General features: G+C 44.5%; 1 protein-coding gene across 1 annotated transcript in view; it reads right to left on the bottom strand.

The window, feature by feature from the left end:
• The window catches only part of LOC129716125 (sperm flagellar protein 1-like), a 69,397-nt gene that overhangs the window by 20,156 nt on the left and 28,304 nt on the right, over positions 1-20,937 (bottom strand). Inside the window, exons 5-7 of the mRNA XM_055666008.1 lie at positions 15,822-15,981; positions 10,601-10,640; positions 9,264-9,336 (exon numbers count right to left, since the gene is read on the bottom strand). Of these exons, the coding sequence (XP_055521983.1) occupies positions 9,264-9,336; positions 10,601-10,640; positions 15,822-15,981 (273 nt within the window). The remainder of the gene's footprint in view (positions 1-9,263; positions 9,337-10,600; positions 10,641-15,821; positions 15,982-20,937) is intronic.

Here is a 20,937-nt window from a genome sequence, read left to right on the forward strand (position 1 = left end):
CCTTAATAATCTTAAATGTTTCAATAAGTCAGCAGAAAGTGGCAGAAACAATAGCATTTAACCACAGTCACAATAACAATAATAAAAATTGTAGTATTTCGTCTTTTAATGCCAAGTCAGCCTTTTCACTGAGCCAAAACTACAATTATTATCTTGCTTATTCATCTCTTCAGGAATGTTCTAATGCACCAGGACAAAGTGATTTGCATGTTCGTGTTTGCAACTGCGTGCAAAGCTGGTCTTCAGAGATGCTTTTGTTCCAGTAGCCAGATTTCTCTTTGTTTACTCCAACAAAACACTTTAGGATGTGCCCACAAGTTTGTGAAATGTGGTAGCGCAGCGGTAGAGTTGCTGCCTTACAGCGCCAGAGACCCAGTTTCGATCCTGACTATGGGTGCTCTCTGTACGGAGCTTGTGACCAAGTCAGTTTTCTCCGGGTGCTCTGATTTCCTCCCATGTTCCAAAGACGTGCGGGTTTGTAAGTTAATTGGCCTCTGTAAATTGTTCCTAGTGTATCGCATAGCATTTGTGTATGGCGCGATCATTTGTGACGGTGGTTGACACGGTGAGTCGAAGGGTCTGTTTTCATGTTGTATCTCTGAACTAAACTAAACCAATTTTGGATTTCAGTCATTGGAGAATTATATAAACTTGGGGTTTTCATGTTTTCTCCAATAGTAACTTCATCAATGCAGATAAAATATGATTCACTGGTTAATTTAAAATCTGCGCGGCATCTTGTTCCTTAAGCCAGCACCGTGGCACAGCAGTAGAGTTTGCTGCCTTACTGCACCATGGACCTGGGTTCAATCCTGACTACGGGCGCTGTCTGTATAGAGATTGTACGTTCTCCCTGTTACTGCGTGGGTTTTCTCCGGGTGCTCTAGTTTCCTCCCGCACTCCAAAGCCGAACAGGTTTGTAGGTTAACTGGCTTGTGTAAATTGTCTCTAGTGTGTGTAAGATAGTGTAAGTGCGCGGGGATTGCTGGTCGGTGGGCCGAAGAGCCTGTTTCCACGCTGTATCTCTAAAGTAAATTAAACTTAAGCCATCCTTAAATGGGTATAATTTCCCTGCATCGATACGTCAGAATCTTAAACACCATCACATCTCCTTTCAATAATAATAATAATAATAATAATAAACTTTATTTCAGACTCAAGGTCCAGTCAAGGGACATTACATAAAAATGCATTGCATATTAAAAACTATCATAAAGTACATATGGAATCTTAGTTTATCACATAAAAGCATCATAAATTATATATTTAAATAAACACAATACATGACTTAAAATCCAGAATAAAAAGAATGATCAATGCCCTACAACGAGACAACGATACCAGTGTTTCCACAACTGGGATTCGTAGCGTATAGTGCTAAACCTTATGTTTGACAAGGCCACAATAATCACATTTTTAGAGTAATTTATCTTGCAGATTTATACATGCGATTTCTTAGGTTAGCTTCCAATGTACTGACTCCTGCAGCCACAAACATGTTACTAGCACTACATCATCTAGGTTTCCTTAGTAGTGTTCTCATGGCATCATTATATGACACCTTTGGTCTCTGCAAACGTGTCTTTCCACAGGTGGGCAATATGCTCTAAACAGCGACATTTTCACCACATCTACACACGCACCAAACTTACGCAAGAGAATATTCGCCTGTACATACAGCAGGCGTCGTTGCCTATACATATCCTCATCATCTGTCATTTGTTCTGTAATAAAATGCCCTAAATATTTCGCCTTAGGACAGACACTAAGAGTATTGTCAGACAATTTAAAATCAGGAAATTTTAGACATTTATCCTCTTTGGTTCTAGCCTTACTGCTTACTGCCTACATATAGAGCGCTTACTATATCATTATACATGGAGCAGATATCTCTCCTATGCTTCATATCCTTACAAAATTAACATTACTACACATTATTGCATCTTTAGGTAAATGAATATTGCTTAAGGGTTTATCTGTATGGGCATAATAGGCTAGGATGTCTTCCCTTGTGAGTGTTGATCAGTCCAGTTTTTCTGTGTTAAAGCTATTTCTATCTCTGGATACCACAGGTATTTGTTCAACATTTATTGTCATAGCAACAGGTATATGATCAGTCATTGCTGCCCCGTACAGAATGCTCATACACCCAAATGAGGCATGTGCATCAGCTGTACTAATACAGTGGTCCAGCCATGATGTGGTGTGCCAGGCCTCACTAATATGTATAACTATCTGTAGGTAAAAGCACTTTGCTTGACAATATTAAATTATTATCTTGACAGAACTGAGTCATATGATTGGCAAATAATGAGTTCCAATCTGAGATATCTGCATTCATATCCCCAATGACATATACACTACAATGATTATTGTTTTGAATAAAAGAATAGATGAATGCAAGCCTATTTAAATATTCATCCTCATTCTGATGGCATTCATAGAGTGTATATACATTCTGGATAACAAATTCCTTGTTGTTGTGAGCAAAGTGTACTGCCCCACCAGTTGATTTAGTCTAGACCACCAGTGCAGGCCTCCAACAATAACAATGACTCCCCCACCAGTTGTTTTAGTCTAGACTACCTGTGCAGGCCTCCAACAATTTCTGCCGTCATTTTTTTTCAAATCCATTTTTTGTTTAGTTCTTGGAGATACAGTGTGACAATAGACGATAGGTGCAGGAGTAAGCCATTCGGCCCTTCGAGCCAGCACCGCCATTCACTGTGATCATGGCTGATCATCCACAATCAGTACCCCGTTCCTGCCTTCTCCCCATATCCCCCGACTGCTATTTTTAAGAGCCCTATCTAACTCTCTCTTGAAAGCATCCAGAGAACCTGCCTCCACAGACTCACCACTCTCTGTGAGAAAAAGTGTTTTCTCGTCTCCGTTCTAAATGGCTTACCCCTTATTCTTAAACTGTGGCCCTTGGTTCTGAATATCGGGAACATGTTTCCTGCCTCTAGTGCGTCCAAGCCCTTAACAATTTTATATGTTTCATAGAGACATGGATAGGATAGGTTTGGAGGGATATGGGCCAAACGCGAGCAGGTGGGTCTAGTGTAGCTGGGACATGTTGGCCAATATGGGCAAATTGGGCCAAAGGGCCTGTTTCCACGCTGTATCACTCTATGACACTAAGTGTAACTGCACGCATAAAATTTACTATTCAATGCGGAGCTCCGATGTAGCTCAAGATGTGGACTTTTATACACCGGGGAGCTCCAATGTAGAGACCATGTGGGAGCTCCGACGTGGAGACCATGTGAAAACACTGACACGGAGGCCATTGGCGAGCTCTGATGCGGAGACCATGTGGAATCTCCGAGGCAGAGACCACATGGGTGTCAGTGGACTTCAAGAATTGGTTGCAAAGAAACCAGTCATAGTTATGGTTGTAGTCAATAGACAATAGGTGCAGGGGTAGGCCATTTGGCCCTTCGAGCCAGCCCCGCCATTCAATGTGATCATGGCTGATCATCCACAATCAGTACCCCGTTCCTGCCTTCTCCCCATATCCCCCGACTGCTATTTTTAAGAGCCCTATCTAACTCTCTCTTGAAAGCATCCAGAGAACCTGCCTCCACAGACTCACCACTCTCTGTGAGAAAAAGTGTTTTCTCGTCTCCGTTCTAAATGGCTTACCCCTTATTCTTAAACTGTGGCCCTTGGTTCTGAATATCGGGAACATGTTTCCTGCCTCTAGTGCGTCCAAGCCCTTAACAATTTTATATGTTTCATAGAGACATGGACGGCATGGTAGCGCAATGGTAGAGTTGCTGCCTTACAGCACTTACAACATCAGAGACCCGAGTTGATCCCGATTACGGGTGCTTGTCTGTATGGAGTTTGTACGTTCTCCCCGTGACTGCATGGGTTTTCTCCGAGATCTTCGGTTTCCTCCCACACTACAAACCTCCAAAACACTTCCAACCTCCCATCTACCATCGGATTATCTTGAGTCAGACTTTACCTTGCACAAAACATAATTTCCTTTATCCTGTGTCTGTACACTGTGAATGGCTTGTATTGTTAGTTAATTATATAGATACAGCAAGGAAACAGGCCAGCAAATCCTGCATATTAACACTATCCAACACACACTGGGGACAATTTTTACATTTGCCAAGCTAATTAATCTTCAAACCTGTACGTCTTTGGAGTGTGGGTGGAAACTGAAGATCTCGGAGAAAAATCACGGGGAGAACGTACAAAATCTGTACAGACAGCACCCGTAGTCAGGATCGAACCCGGGTCTCCTCTGCTGCATTCGTTGTAACATAGAAACATAGAAATTAGGTGCAGGAGTAGGCCATTCGGCCCTTCGAGCCTGCACCGCCATTCAATATGATCATGGCTGATCATCCAACTCAGTATCCCGTACCTACCTTCTCTCCATACCCCCTGATCCCCTTAGCCACAAGGGCCACATCTAACTCCCTCTTAAATATAGCTAATAGCAACTCTACCCCTGCGTCACCGTATCTTTCCGCTGACCCGTTAGCATGCAACAAAAATGCTTTTCACGATAGCCCGGTACACGTGACAATAATTAACTAAACCAAACTACTGGGAAACAAAGAAGAGACAAGGTTTGAAGCTGAAACATTGTTCAATCAGTGCTCTATATACCAGAGGAAGGAAAATTATTTCAAAGCACAAAGATTGTGTGAAGATTTTTGTGTCTTGCTGCCTTTAATGCAACTATAAACTCTTGGATTCCAACCGTTGAAATGGAAGGTTTGCAACCATCTGAATAACTTTGCAGAAGATAGACACAAAATGCTGGAGTAACTCAGCAGGCCTTTGGAGAGAAGGAATGGGTGACGATTCGGGTTGAGACTCTTTGTCACATGGGAAATGGAAACGAGATATAGACGATGATGTAGTGAGATATAGAAAAAATGAACTAAAGATATGCAAAAAAGTAACAATGATAAAGGAAACAGGCCAATATTAGCTGTAGCCAGGTGGGAACAATAAGCTGGTGCGACTTGTATGGGGGAGGGATGAAGAGAGAGGGAATGCAGGGGTTACTTGAAAGTTAGAGAAATCGATAGTCATACCCTTGGTTCCTCCAATTTGCCTTTAGCTTCACTCTGAGTGAGCTGGTGTTCAGTGAAACGATCGCTCAGTCTATGTTTGGTCTCGGCGATGTATATCTTGAACAACGGATGGGGTTGGATGAGGTGCAAGTGAACCTCTGCCTAACCTGAAAGGACCGTTGGGGTCCCTGGACAGAGTCAAGGGAGGAGGGACAACTGTTGCATCTCATAAGGGCATAAGGGATAGGAGTAAAATTTGGCCAATCAGCCCTTCAAGTCTACACCATTCAATCATGGTTGACCCATCTCTCCCTCCTAACCCCATTCTCCTGCCTTTTGCCCATAACCCCTGACAGCTGTACTAATCAAGAATCTATCTATCGCTGGCTTAAAAATATCCACTGACAGCCTCCGCAGTCTTCTGTGGCAAAGAATTCCACAGATTCACCACCCTCGGACTAAAGACATTTCTCCTTGTCTCCTTCCTAAAAGAACGTCCTTTAATTCTGAGGCTGTGAACTCTAGTCCTAGACTCTCCCACTAGTTGAAACATCCTCTCCACATCCACTCTATCCAAGCCTTTCACTATTCTTATGTTTCAATGAGGTTTCCCCTCATCCTTCTAAACTCTAGCGAGTACAGGCCCAGTGCCGTCAAACACTCATCATAGGTGAACTAAATCATTCCTGGGATCATTCTTGTAAACCTCCTCTGGACCCTCTCCAGAGCCAGCACATGCTTACTCAGATATGGGGCCCAGCCTTCTGTGGCAATGAATTACAGATTCACCACCCTCTGACCAAAGACATTTCACCTCATTTCCTTCCTAAAAGAACTCCCTTTAATTCTGAGGCTATGACCTCGGATCCTGCAATCCCAGGAAACGTTTTGGAACTATTCTGTTGAATTTAAACAAACTGCTTCTCAGGAAGGAGCTGGCAAATTTACCTCACCTCCAGGCAACACTGGAATCCGTGAAAATGGATTACCTATTAGCAGTGCATGTGATGAGAAGTGTGAGGTGTGGAAATTTCCATTGTGCGAAGATTTAATGTTCCAGTGATTTAATTTCCGGAAATTCATGGCGTGCCAACAAACATCATTTGCACTCATGCATGGTGTGATTTGACTACAGAGCACGAAACTGTTTCACTGTAACCCAGCAAAATAATAAACACATTCCCACACCAAACCACTCAATGAAACTGATGACTGATGACACAATAACAAGATAGACTTAAAAACAGTAATGCAACAATACATTTTTATATACCGAGGGTGCACATACATGTACCAAGCAGCCAAAGAAACTGGTTGAGATAGGTCAAATAATAAAACGCAGACTGGTAGATGTTTACAGTTTAGTTTATTGTCACGTGTTCTGAGGAACAGTGTTGCGTGCTAGTCAGTCCACGATCAGTTGATCAGTGAAAAACAAAAACAAGAACAACCCAATGGACGAGCCGTCGATACCAAAGAGGGACCCGGAGAGAAGGGGGCTGTCGAGTGCAAAGAGGGACTCGGTGAAGTAGCCCCTGAAAGCCAAGAGGGACCCGGTGGCGGGGAGGTGGCCACCGGGTGGCAGAGAATTCCACAGTCTCACAACTCTTTGTGTGAAAATGTGTTTCCTCATCTCTGTTCTAAATGGTTTACCCCTTAATCCTGAACTGTGGCCCCTGGTTCTGGACTCCCCCAACATCAGGAACACGTTTCCTGCCTATAGCATGTCCAATCCCTTAATAATCCCATATGTTGCAAGAAGATCCCCTCTCATCCATCTAAATTCCAGAGTATACAAGCCCAACCGCTCCATTCTCTCAGCATGTGACAGTCCCGCCATCCCGGATCCCGAGAATTAACCTGGTGAACATATGCTGCATTCCATCAATAGCAAGAATGTCCTTCCACAAATTTGGAGACCAAAACTGCACACAATACTCCAGGTGTGGTCTCGCTAGGGCCCTGTACAACTGCAGAAGGACCTCTTTGTTCCTATACTCAACTCCTCTTGTTATGAAGGTCAACATGCCATATAACAACTACAGCATGGAAACAGGCCATCTCGACCCTTCTAGTCCGTGCCATGCCATTCGCTTCCTTCACTGCCTGCTGCCTGCATGCTTACTTTCTTTAAACAAAAGTTTAACAACAGCTTGAAAAACAAGAACAGGCCGTCAAGACCAAAGAGGGACAGAGAGAGCTGCCGAGTGCAAAGAGGGACTTGGTGGAGGACCCCTGAGAGCACAGAGGGACCCGGTGTGAGGGGTGGCCACCGAGAGCAAAGAGGGACCCAGTGGGGCGTCTGCGTGCGCAGAGAGGGACCCGATGGTGGGGGGCCGCTGAGAGCATAGAGGGACCCGATGGGGATAGTGCCGAGAGCAAAGAGGGTCACAAAATGCTGGAGTGAGTCAACGGGACAGACAGCATCAGTGGAGAGAAGGAATGGGTGATGTTTCGGGTCGAAACCCTTCTTCAGTCTGAAACGTCACCCATTCCTTCTTATCACAGATGCTGCCAGTCCAACTCAGTTACTCCAGCATTTTGTGTCTATCTTTGATTTAAGCCGGCATCTGTAGTTCCTTCCTACACATTTTGAGAGCAAAGAGGGACCCAGCGGGGCGCATCCAAGAGTAAAGAGAGACCCGATGGTGGTGGGCCGCCGAGAGCAAGGAGGGACCCGGTGGTGGGGGCGGTGCAGGGGCCAAGAGAACCTTGCAGACGGGCTGCCGAGAGCAAGTAGGGACCCGGTGGTGGGGGGGGGGGGGGGGGGGCCCAAGAGAAACCTTCCCTCTTGTCCTATAAATTCTAAATTCCTTCCATTTGGCCTCTAAATTCACGACAATGAGATTTAAAAATCATGTTATATTGTGAATTCTTGTGTGAATGTTATTTGGACACTTAGGCTATTTAAAAATGTTAACCTTTTCTTCAGAAATGGGTAGATGTTTAGATCTAATAATTGAATTTTATAATTAGCTACAATTAGCTAACTAATTATATGCTTTAATTTCAGGTCATCTAAATAAGATTGTTTCATATTTGTTTCAGAATGCTTCAATCTATAATAACTGAAAATTTCATTCAGTTCTCTTAATATTTAAGAAAGTTATGGGCTTTTGACTGTCCCTGATCACAGCTTTTGAGAAGTCAATGGAAAAGCAATAGGGAACAAGATGCTAATTTCCAAATATGAAAATGGCAATAACTTTTTTAATACTTAAGATATGAAAGTGAATTAGGTTTCAAATTAAACTTATTTTTATGCTTTATCTGATGGGATAAATTGCACTTAATTTTTAAAATCTCAAAATCTTAAAATCTCAGAGTTGGCCTTAAAACATAGAACCGTACAGCACGGAACAGGCCCTTCGGCCCACAAAGTCACAAGGCCATTAGTGATGGGAGCAGAATTAGGCCGCATGGCCCATCAAGTCTACTCCACCATTCAATCATGGCTGATATATCTCACCCTCCTAACCCCATACTCCTGTCTTTTCCCCATAACTCATAACACTCGTACTAATCAAGAATCTACGTATTTTAAATTATCTGTTAACTTGGCCTCCACAGCCTTCTGTGACAAAGAATTCCATAAATTCATCACCCTCTGACTAAAGAAATTCCTCCTCATCTCCCTCCTAAAGGAACGTCCTTTAATTCTAAGGCTATGATCTCTAGTCCAAGACTCTCCAACTAGAGAAACATCGCCTCCACATCCACTCTATTCAAGCCTTTGATAAAAAATATCTTCTAGAGTTTTGGCCATACAGATATTCATGCTCAGTTGAAGAATTTGACACACAATGTATAGGTGCACACAAAAGGAGAGAAGTCTTGAAGCTGCACAGTTTAGCTTTGTCTATTTAGTTTAGAGATACAAATCCAATCCAGGCCCTTCGGCCCACTGAGTCCGCTCCGACTAACACTTTCCTACACACCTGGGACTATTAGCAATTTTTACCGAAGCCAATTAACCTACAAACTGGCACATCTTTGGAGTGTGGGACGAAATTGGAGCACCCAGAGAAAACCCACTTGGTCACGAGGAGAATATAAAACTCTGTATATACAGCACCCACAGTCAAGATCCAACCTGGGACTTTAGCGCTGCAAGGCAGCGACTCTCCGCTGCGCCACCGTGCCACTCACAGCTTGGTGGCTAACTTGGATATATACCCTCCATTCTTCCACACACCCTTAATGGATTGGCAGTACCTTTTGGAGTAGTCAGCTTGTAGTTGAATATCGTGATGGTTCCCTGTTGCATTTCCCCTTGTCCGTGGAGATGCTGGAAAATGACCATAAGGTTTGCAATGAAAATGAAATGTCAATGCCCTGGCAGCTTTTCAACAATAGTTTTCAAACAGATGGTCTTGAAACTTAATTCAATTTTGTTTAGCTTATTGTCAGGTGTACAGTGAAAAGCTTTTTGTTGCATGCTATCCAGTTAAGGGAAAGACGATACATGATTACAATCGAGCGGTCCACAGTGTACAGATACAGGATAAAGGGAATAATGTTTAGTGCAAGATAAAGTCCTATTAAAGATAGTCCGAGGGTCTCAGATGAAGTAGATAGTAAGTCAGTATCGCTCTCTAGTTTAGTTTAGTTTGGAGATACAACGCAAAAACTGGCCCTTCGGCCCAGCGAGTCTACACTGACCAGTGATCCTCGCTCATTAACACTATCCAACACACTAGGGACAATTTACACTCTACCTTGCCAATGAACCTATACACCTGTCTGTCTTTGGATTGTGGAAGGAAACCAAAGATCTCGGAGAAAACACATGTGGTCAAGGGGAGAACGTACAAAAACCGTACAGACAGAATAGGACCGTGAGAGGATGGTTCAGTTGCCTGGTGACAAACTTTGAAGAAACTTCATACAAAAACAAAACAAGATTTAAATTAGAAACCAGAATGGGCTGAATCATGCTGCCATTCATTCGTCTTCTTATTGTTTTAATCTGGAAATATTGGACACAATACAGGAAGAGGCTCTTCAGCCCACCACCTTTTCCACTACCGAGGAGAAGAAGCTGTTCCTGAGTCTAGTCGTGCGCACTTTCAACCTTCTGTACCATGTGCCGGATGGGAGCAGGGAGAAGAAGAAATGACCGGGATGGGACCAATGTTTGATTTTGCAATAAAAAGGAATATAGACACAAAAAGCTGGAATAACTCAGCAAGACAGTCAGCATCTCTGGAGAGAAGGAAAGGGTGACGCTTCGGGTCGAGACTGGTTAGGCATAAAGGAAACAAAAGCTATAGACGATGATGTAGAGAGATAATGAACAATGAATGATAGATATGCAAAAAAGTAACAAAAATAAAGGAAACAGTTTGTTAGGTGAAAACTGCTTTGCAAAGGCAGTGTGAAGTGTAGATGCGAATGATGGGAACTCGGGTCTGTGTGCTGGGCTAGGCTTCTCCACTGTAAGTTGGTTCAGAAACATCTGGCCTTGTACATATATACTGGGGGACATTTGCCCAAATACAGTGACGTTTTGTATCTTTGCACAATTAGGTAGATTTGAAATAAACTCTTACCCAAGTCCTGTTCCACTGCCATGCTGTAATACTCGAGATCCTTTGGGAGAGATGACAAAAATAATTATTGAAAAATTCTTTGAGTTACATATGCTTTGTTGAAACAGGTGTACGTTGGAGGTTTAAGGCAGAACCTGGAAATGGTTTAAGATGGTTCTAACAATCCAAATCAACAGTGGTTAATAGAGTCAAGATTGCTTTATTTTTGTTTTATTTTTGGAGATACAGCGTGGGAAACAGGCCCTTCGGCCCACCGAGACTATACTGACCAGTGATCCCCTACATTAGTTCAAACTACACACCGGGGACAATTTACAGAAGCCGATTAACCTACAAACCTGCAGGAATTTGGAATGTGGGAGGAAACCAGAGCACCCGGTGGAAATCCGCGGCATCACAGTGAGAACGTGTAAAGTCTGTACAAACAGCACCCATAGTCAGAATCGAGCGGGTCTCTGATGCTGTAGGGCAGCAACTCGACTGCTGCATCACTGTAGGTATGTTACAAAACCTACCTGAATCGTGGCTGAGCATCTGCCCTACCCCGTGTGTGTGAGTTTGGCGCTGTTTAGAGGGGGCGGGTTTAAAACGCGATTTTTACTAGGCTGTTCCAATCGAAAATGTTCAGCCTAGTAAATCATTAACGGAAAATCGCTGAAAGACCCCGTCGCAAAAGGTATTATTAGTTTTTATGGCCTTGTATAATATTTATAGTAGTTTAAAAATCACTCTCTCACTCCGCAACCTCTCGCAGCCCCAGGGTTTTATAAAGCAAACAATTAAAGGTATGTACCTTATTTTTACATTAAATGGGGCTTGTATATAACCCTGTATCTAAAGTTTTCTATAGCGAGTAGTTCATTTTGGGCTCTTTATATCCCGCAGTATTTTTCTGGGCACTTGAGGGCACAAATCCAGCGCAATGTGAACGTTCTAAACCAGCGCGTTCACAGGAACCCACCAGAAAGCCGATTTAAATTGACTTTAATTTACAGCAATTGAACACTAAATTCCTTCCATTTGGCCTATAAATTGATGTAAATGAGATTTAAAAATCATGTTTTATTGTGAATTATTTGTGAATATTATTTGGACACTTGGGCTATTTAAAAATGTTAATCATTTATTAAGAAATGGATAGATGTTTAGATCTAGTGATTGAAGTTTGAAATTAGCTACAATTGGGTAACTAACTTATATGCTTTAATTTCAGGTCATCCAAGTAAGATTATTTTATATTTGTTTCAGAATGCTTCAATCTATGATAACTGAAAATTTCATTCAGTTCTCTTAATTTTTAAGAAGGTTATGGGCTTTTGACTGTTCACGATCACAGCTTTTTTGTTATGTCCATAGAAAATCAATAGGGAACAAGATGCTAATTTCCGAGTATGAAAATGGCTATAGCTTTTTTATTACTTGAGATATGAAAGTGAATTAGGTGTCAAATTAAACTTATTATTATGCTTTATCTGATGGGATAAATTGCAGACTTGATTTTTTAAATCTCATAATTTTGTAACATTGCTAATCACTGTGTCGTAAATACTGAAACGGGACAATGCAGTTCTTACTTGCAGCAGCACGACAAGTTTGTAAACACAATACTCAATAAAGAGTGCGTGGGCGGCACGACTCACGTCGCAGCGACCTCTGCAGTCTGTCTGTCGTTTTTTAATTTTGTGTCTCGTTTGTATGTAGTTTTTTTTTTTCTTAACTGGGTATGTGTGTGGGGGGCGGGGAGTAGATTCGTCAGACATGATTTACCTTTCATAAATCCATGCTGACTTTGTCCAATGATTTCACTAGTTTCCAAATGTGCTGCTATCACATTTTAGTAACTGACTCTAGCAGTTTCCCCACTACCGATGTTAGACTAACTGGTCTGTAAATCCCCGTTTTCTCTCTCCCTCCCTTTTTAAAATGTGGTGTTACATTAGCTACCCTCCAACCCTCAGAAACTACTCCAGAATCTAAAGAGTTTTTAAAAATTATCACTAATTCATCCACTATTTCTGGGGCTACTTCCTTAAGTACTCTGGGATGCAGCCTATCTGGCCCTGGGGATTTATCGGACTTTAATCCATTCAATTTACCTAACACCACTTCCCGGCTAACCTGGATTTCACTCAGTTCCTCCATGTCATTTGACCCCCGGTCCCCTGCTATTTCCAGCAGATTATTTAAGTCTTCCTTAGTGAAGACAGAACCAAAGTAGTTATTCAATTGGTCTGCCATGTCCTTGTTCCCCATGATCAATTCACCTGTTTCTGAATGCAAGAGACCTACATTTGTTTTAACTAATCTTTTTCTCTTCACATATCTTTGCAGTCAGTTTTTATGTTCCCTGCCAGTTTTCATTCATAATCTATTTTCCCTTTCCTAATAAAGCCCTTTGTCCTCCTCTGCTGGACTCTGAATTTCTCCCAGTTCTCTGGTAGGCTGCTTGTTCTGGCCATGTATGCTTCATCTTTTGTTTTGATACTATCCCTGATTTCCCTTGTTATCCATGGATACACTACCTTCCCTGATTTATTCTTTTGCCAAACTGGGATGAACAATTGTTGTAGTTCACCCATGCAGCCTTTAAATGCCTTCCATTGCATATCCACCGTCAACCCTTTCAGAATCAATTGCCAGTCTAACTTGGCCAATTCACGTCTCATACCCTCAAAGTTACCTTTCTTTCAGTTCAGAACCCTTCCTCATTACTCACTACCCAGTCTAGAATAGCCTGCTCTCTCGTTGGTTCCTCTACATGTTGGTTTAGAAAACTATCCCGCATACATTCCAAGAAATCCTCTTCCTCAGCACCCCTGCCAATTTGATTCACCCAATCTATATGTAGATTGAAGTCACCCATTATAACTGTTTTACCTTTGTTGCACGCATTTCTAATTTCCTGTTTGATGCCACCCCCAACTCCATTACTACTGTTAGGTGGCCTGTACACAACACCCACTAGTGTTTTCTGCCCCTTAGTGTTTCGCAGCTCTACCCACACTGATTCCACATCCTCCAAGCTAATGTCCTTCCTTTCTATTGCGTTAATCTCCTCTCTAACCAGCAACGCTACCCCACCTCCTTCCCCTTTCTGTCTATCACTCCGGAATATTGAATATCCCTGGATGTTCAGCTCCCAGCCTTGGTCACCCTGGAGCCATGCCCCCATGATCCCAACTATATCATAGTCATGGTGGCCTTGCCGAGGCAGCATGAAGTGCAGGTGGAGTCAACGGAAGGAAGGTTGGTTCAGTGGGCCGAAGGGCCACCGAACCACCCGGTCAGCACGGACTCGGTTGGCCAAAGGGTCTGTTTCTCACTGTATATCTAAACTAAACATCTCCAAATAAATAACTAATTGCTAAACTTTGAGCATGGTTTGGGATCAGCTCTATCCAAGGCTGCAAGAAATTGCAGGGAGTTGTGGACGTAGCCCAGACCATCACACAAACCAACCTTCCTTCTGTTGACTCCACCTGCACTTCACGCTGTGCAGAGGGGATCTTATTGAAACATATAAGTTTATTCAGGGTTTGGACACGCTAGAGGCAGGAAACATGTTCCCGATGTTGGGGGAGTCCAGAACCAGGGGCCACAGTTTAAGAATAAGGGGTAAGCCATGTAGATCGGAGATAAGGAAACACTTTTTCACACAGAGAGTTGTGAGCCTGTAGAATTTTCTGCCTCAGAGGGCGGTGGAGGCCGGTTCTCTGGATACTTTCAAGAGAGAGCTAGATAGGGCTCTTAAAGATAGCGGAGTCACGGGATATGGGGAGAAGTCAGAAACGGGGTACTGATTGGGGATGATCAGCCATGATCACATTGAATGGCGGTGCTGGCTCGAAGGGCGGAATGGCCTACTCCTGCACCTATTGTCTATTGTCTCACCTTGATCACTCCATCTTCTCCTCTCTCCCCACTAAGCAAGAGGTAGGAAAGTTGGAAAATGCACACCTCCAGATTCAAAGAGATACTTTGTAGGGGTGGCCTTGTAGAGGTGCCGTGGCCGCAGAGTCCACCCGGAAGAGTTGTCGGTTAGCAAAACCTTGCTCAAAGATCGATGGGACTGTGAACTGGGAACTGGCCTGAAGGCTTATCACTCGGTGGCATGGTCAGCGTAACTGAGAGGGAGCTGGAGAGACGTTGTGTGCGAGTTGCAAGGATCGGTCGGAGAGTGAACCGATGCCTCGTGTGGATTCAGCAACTGTTTCACTGAAGTCCACCAGGGCCTACTGCACCTCCTCAGCTGCTAACTTCCCTTCCAATTCCCATACTGACCTTTCTGTCTGTTGTGTATTTGGGTGCTGGGAACTGACTTAAAAGAACACTCAGATACGGGAGTAAACTAACAAGCTTCTTTATTCCAGGACGCCACCTTGAGTCTCCCCCAGCTCATGCGTCCTCTCGCACAAGACATAACATATGCTAATTATATCACATACATCGCACTGTCCTAGGAGCAAAGACAGTGGTACCCATACAGGAGCGTGAACTGGGATAATGCTTCCAGCGTCTTCAAGGTTGGGTGCAGCAGGCGTGCCCCCGGGACACAAAGATGGCCAGGAGAGGAGAGGGACGTCGGTTTGCGGGAACTGCTCCAGTACATCGAGCACGCGAGCCGACCGGACTGTGGACTTTGAATAATGACGCCAAAAAGGGCGGCGGCTGCATGTGTAATATATGCAAAAATCATTTCACTGTGCAGTTACACATGTGACAAATAAAGCTCCATTGAACCATTCAGGGACAGTTTTTTCCCGGCTGTTATCAGGCAACTGAATGGTCCTCTCATCAGCTAGACCTCCCATCCACCCCAAAGAGACCTTTGAATTATCTTTAACCGGACTTTATTTTGTACTAAAGATTTAATGAGGACCTGAACGGCAACTTTTTTGTTGAGGAAGTTGAGGCAGGTACCATCACAACGTTTAAGTAACATTTAGACAAGTACATGGATAGGACAGGTTTAGAGGGATATGGGCCAAATGCAGGCAGGTGGGACCAGTGTAGGTGAGGCATGTTAGACTATGTGGGCCGAAGGGCCTGTTCCATGCAGTAGGACTCTATGACTCTAAATAGTATACCCTTGATCCTGTATCTGTACACTGTAGACGGCTTGATTGCAATCATGTAGACTTTCCACTGACTGGATGGCACGCAACAAAACATCTTACATTGTAGCTCGGTGCACCTGAAAAAAACTGATAATTCTCCGTACCTGTGGTGAAGGAATCGTTTTGTTGTGTTTTTGTTTCAGCTTCTCTCCTATCTTCAGCCTCAAGGTGCTCAGCACAAACTCCACAACTCCAGGTGAGCACTGCACCACTTTACGGACCACGTCATCTGGGACGTAGAAGTTTAGCCTGGTGAACACTTTCCTGCATTAAGAACATATTTTTTAAAAAGCTTTAAGCTTGCAGATCATGCAATCGACCTCACAGATTGTCAGTGGGTGAGACAGCTTTGTTGTACTTCTGTTCCCCATCTCCCCAGGCAGTGCGTTCCAGGTAAGTTGCCAGCTGAAAGGCCAAGGCAGTTGCACTGCTCTAACGGCATGACATAACCTTCCTTAACCTGCCTTAAGTCTTATGCCCCTGTCCCACTTAGGAAACCTGAACGGAAATCTCTGGAGACTTTGCGCCCCACCCAAGGTTTCCGTGCGTTTCCTGGAGGTTTTTGTCAGTCTCCCCACCTGCTTCCACTACCTGCAACCTCCGGCAACCACCTGCAACGTCCGGGAACCGCACGGAAACCTTGGGTGGGGCGCAAAGTCTCCAGAGGTTTCCGTTCAGGTTTCCTAAGTGGGACAGGGGCATTACTGTGCATAGGAAGGGACAGAGCCGGCTTTAATTACTGAAGAGATTCCGCTCTTTCAACGTATGCAGTAAGATGCTGCAGATGTTCTATCAATTGGTGGTGACCAGTGCCATCTTCCTGGCTGTCGTGTGCTGGGGTAGCAGGGCGAAGGCCGTGGATAAGCTTAAGGATAAAGGGGAAATCCTTTAAAACCCGAGATGAGAAGAACATTTTTCACGCAGAGAGTGGTGAATCTCTGGAACTCTCTGCCACAGAGGGTAGTTGAGGCCACTTCATTGGCTATATTTAAGAGGGAGTTAGATGTGGCCCTTGTGGCTAAGGGGATCAGGGGGTATGGAGAGAAGGCAGGTACGGGATACTGAGTTGGATGATCAGCCATGATCATATTGAATGGCGGTGCAGGCTCGAAGGGCCGAATGGCCTACTCCTGCACCTAATTTCTATGTTTCTATGTTTCTATGGATAACAACAGAATAAACAAGCTCATCACGAAAGCTGGCTCCGTCCTGAGAGTAGAGTTGGATTGTATTGGAAGGAACTGCAGGTGCTGGTTTAAAACAAAGATATACACAAAAAGCTGGAGTAACTCAGTGGGACAGGTAGCATCTCTGGGGAGAAGGAATGAGTGACATTTTGGGTCGAGACCCTTCTTCAGTCTGAAGAAGTCTGAAGAAGGGTTCTTCAGTCTGAAGAAGTCTGAAGAAGGGTTCTTCAGTCTGAAGAAGTCTGAAGAAGGGTCAGGACCCGAAATGTCACCCATTCCTTCTCTCCAGTGGAGTTGGATTCATTGGCGGTGGTCTTGGAGGAGAGGATGCTCCTCAAATTGCTATCGTATCGTATCATATATACAGGAAGGGACTGCAGATGCGGTTTTTTACTAAAGATAGACACAAAGTGCTGGAGTGACTCAGCGGGCAAGGCAGCATCTCTGCTGCAAAAGGATGGGTGATGGTTTGGGGAAGTATTCCGCCCCAAAACGTCACCCATTCTTTTTCTCCAGAGATGGTGCCTGTGTGGGATAAGGTGGGATAATACCGAACTAGGTGATCAATGGTCAGTGTGGACTCGGTGGGCTAAAGGGCCTCTTTCCATGCTGTATCTTTCATAGAAACATAGAATATAGGTGCAGGAGGAGGCCATTCGGCCCTCCGAGCCCGCACCGCCATTCATTGTGATCATGGCTGATTGTCCCCTATCAATAACCCGTGTCTGCTTTCTCCCCATATCCCTTGACTCCACCAGCCCCTAGAGCTCTCTCTAACTATCTTTTCAATCCATCCAGTGATTTGGCCTCCACTGCCCTCTGTGGCAGGGAATTCCACAAATTCACAACTCTCTGGGAGAAAAAGTTTTTTCTCACCTCAGTCTAAAATTACCTCCCCTTTATTCTAAGACTGTGGCCCCTGGTTCTGGACTTGCCCAACATTGGGAACATTTTTCATGCATCTAGCTTGTCCAGTCCATTTATAATTTTATATGTTTCTATAAGATCCACCCTCATCCTTCTAAACTCCAGTGAATAAAAGCCTAGTCTTTCCAATCTTTCTTCATATGACAGGCCCGCCATCCCAGGGATGAATCTCGTGAACCTACGCTGCACTGCCTCAATCACAAGGATGTCCTTCCTCAAATTAGGAAACCAAAACTGTACACATTACTCCAGATGTGGTCTCACCAGAGCCCTATACAACTGCAGAAGAACCTCTTTACTCCAATACTAAAATCCTCTTGTTATGAAGGCCAACATTCCATTAACTTTCTTCACTGTCTGCTGTACCTGCACGCCAACTTTCAATGACCGGTGTACAAGGACGCCCAGGACTCGCTGTACCTCCTCCTTACCTAACCTAACCCCATTCAGATAATAATCTGCCCCCTTGTTTTTGCCGCCGAAGTGGATAACCTCACATTTATCTATATTATACTGCATCTGCCACGCATCTACCTACTCACTCAACCTGTCCAGGTCACCCTGCAACCTCTTAACATCCTCTTCACAGTTCACATTGCCACCCAGCTTTGTGTCATCTGCAAACTTGCTAGTGTTGCTCCTAATTCCCTCTTCCAAATCATTAATATATATGGTAAACAGTTGCGGCCCCAACAGCGAGCCTTGCGGCACTCCACTCGCCACTGCCTGCCATTCTGAAAAGGACCCGTTCACTCCTACTCTTTGCTTCCAGTATGCCAACTATTTTCTATCCATGTCAACACCCTACCCCCAATACCATGTGCTCTAATTTAAGTCACCAATATCCCGTGCGGGACCTTATCAAAGGCTTCCTGAAAGTCTAGATACACTACATCCACTGGCACCCCTTTCACTTGTCACATCCTCAAAAAATTCCAGAAGATTAGTCAAGCATGATTTCCCTTTCATAAATCCATGTTGTCTTGGACTAATCCTTTTACTGCTATCCAAATGCCCCATTATTACCTCCTTAATAATTGACTCCAGCATCTTTCCCACCACCGAAGTCAGGCTAACTGGTCTGTAATTCCCCGTTTTCTCTCACGCTCCTTTCTTGAAAAGTGGGATAACATTAGCTATTATCCAATCCACAGGGACTGATCCTGAATCTATTGAACATTGGAAAATAATCACCAAAGCATCCACTCTTTCTAGAGCCACCTCCCTGAGGACCCTGGGATAACCATATAACCATATAACAATTACAGCACGGAAACAGGCCATCTTGGCCCTGCAAGTCCGTGACGAAAATCATTTTTTCCCTTAGTCCCACCTGTAATTGTAATTGTAATTGTAAATCTTTATTGTCATTTCCTGAGTATTCGCATACCCAGAGAAAACAAAAAAACGTTGCTCAACCAGTGTCCATTCAGTTTGCATTAAAAAATAAATAGGAATTAAAATTAAAAAATACATGTCATGAACAAATTTAACACTCTACTAAACATTCAACAGCCGTTCCGACCGGCAGCGGCACAACAGTGGCTCTGCTGCAGTGTGGGGGGTTTGTGCGCGATACTTGGCAGGGGGCAAAGTCCATTTAACAGTCTTATAGCCTGTGGGAAGAAGCTGAGGAGCATCCTGCTGGTTTTGCAGCTAATGCTCCTGTACCTCTTCCCAGATGGGAGGATGGAGAAAATGTCATGCGATGGGTGGTAAGGGTCTTTGATGATGGAGATGGCTCTGTTGATACATCTCTTCTTGTATATGTCCAGCAGGAAGGGGAGTGGAGCACCAATAATCCTGCTTGCGGTCTTCACTATCCTGTCCAGTTGGTGCCGTTCGTACGCCTTGCAGCTCCCGAACCAGGAAGTGATGCCGTATGTCAGTGTGCTCTCGACAGTCCCCCTATAAAAAGTCCGTAGGTGTGTGGTGGGGAGGCCTGCTTTACATAGTCTTCGGAGAGGGTGAAGTCGCTGCTGGGCTCTCTTGACCAGAGCTGTGGTGTTGGCCGTGGACGTCAGGTCATCAGACAGATGTAGTCCTAAGAACTTTATGCTGCTGACCCTTTCCACATCAGCTCCGTCGATGTGCAGAGGTGTATGGTGTTGTTTCCCCGCCCTCCTGAAGTCAACCACCATCTCCTTAGTTTTTCCCACGTTAAGAATGAGGTTGTGGGATTTGCACCAACCTGTGAGCAGCTCCACCTCCATCCTGTACGCCGATTCATCATTGTCACTGATGAGACCCACTACTGTTGTGTCATCAGCGAACTTGTTGATGAAGTTGTTATTGAGTCTGGCAGTACAGTCGTGTGTCAGCAGACTAAACAGAAGGGGGCTTAGGACACAGCCTTGGGGTGAGCCAGTGCTCACGGCTATGGTTTTTGATGTCCTACTGCCCACCCTGACTGTCTGCTGCCGTTGCGACAGAAAGTTCAGGACCCAGCTACATGTGCCAGCATCAACCCCCAACAGCTCCAACTTCTCCACCAGCTGCTGCGGAATGATTGTATTGAAAGCAGAGCTGAAGTCTATGAAGAGGATCCTGGCATAGGTATTTTTCCGATCGAGATGTGACAATACGAGGTTCAGTGTTGTTGAGACTGCGTCCTCTGTGGATCGGTTGGCTCTGTAGGCGAACTGCAGTGGGTCTAGTCGGCAGGTAGACTATTTTTGATGTGCTGCATAACTAGTCGCTCAAAACACTTCATTACAATGGGTGTTAGGGCCACTGGTCGAAAGTCATTATGGCAGACTGGGTTTGGTTTCTTCGGGACAGGGACGATGGTGGCACTCTTAAGACAGTTCGGCACTACTGCCTGGCTGAGTGAGATGTTAAAAATGTCTGTGAAGACATCTTTCAGTTGCTCGGCACAGTCTCTTAGAACGCATCCAGGAATGTTGTCCGGCCCTGCAGCTTTGCGTGGATTGACGCTGGCAAAGGCCTTTTTAACTCTGGCTGCGGACAGCCTGAGCGACTGGTCACTGGGAGATGTCAGTAGTGCACGTGTCTGGGTGCTGTTTTTAACCTCAAACCGTGCGTAGAACTCGTTCAGTTCATCTGGTAGGGAGGGGTTGTTTTGGCATATCCGCAGCGGGGGGGG

This window comes from Leucoraja erinacea, unplaced genomic scaffold (genome assembly GCF_028641065.1).
Source record: "Leucoraja erinacea ecotype New England unplaced genomic scaffold, Leri_hhj_1 Leri_170S, whole genome shotgun sequence".
In the NCBI taxonomy this organism is placed as follows: domain Eukaryota; kingdom Metazoa; phylum Chordata; class Chondrichthyes; order Rajiformes; family Rajidae; genus Leucoraja; species Leucoraja erinaceus.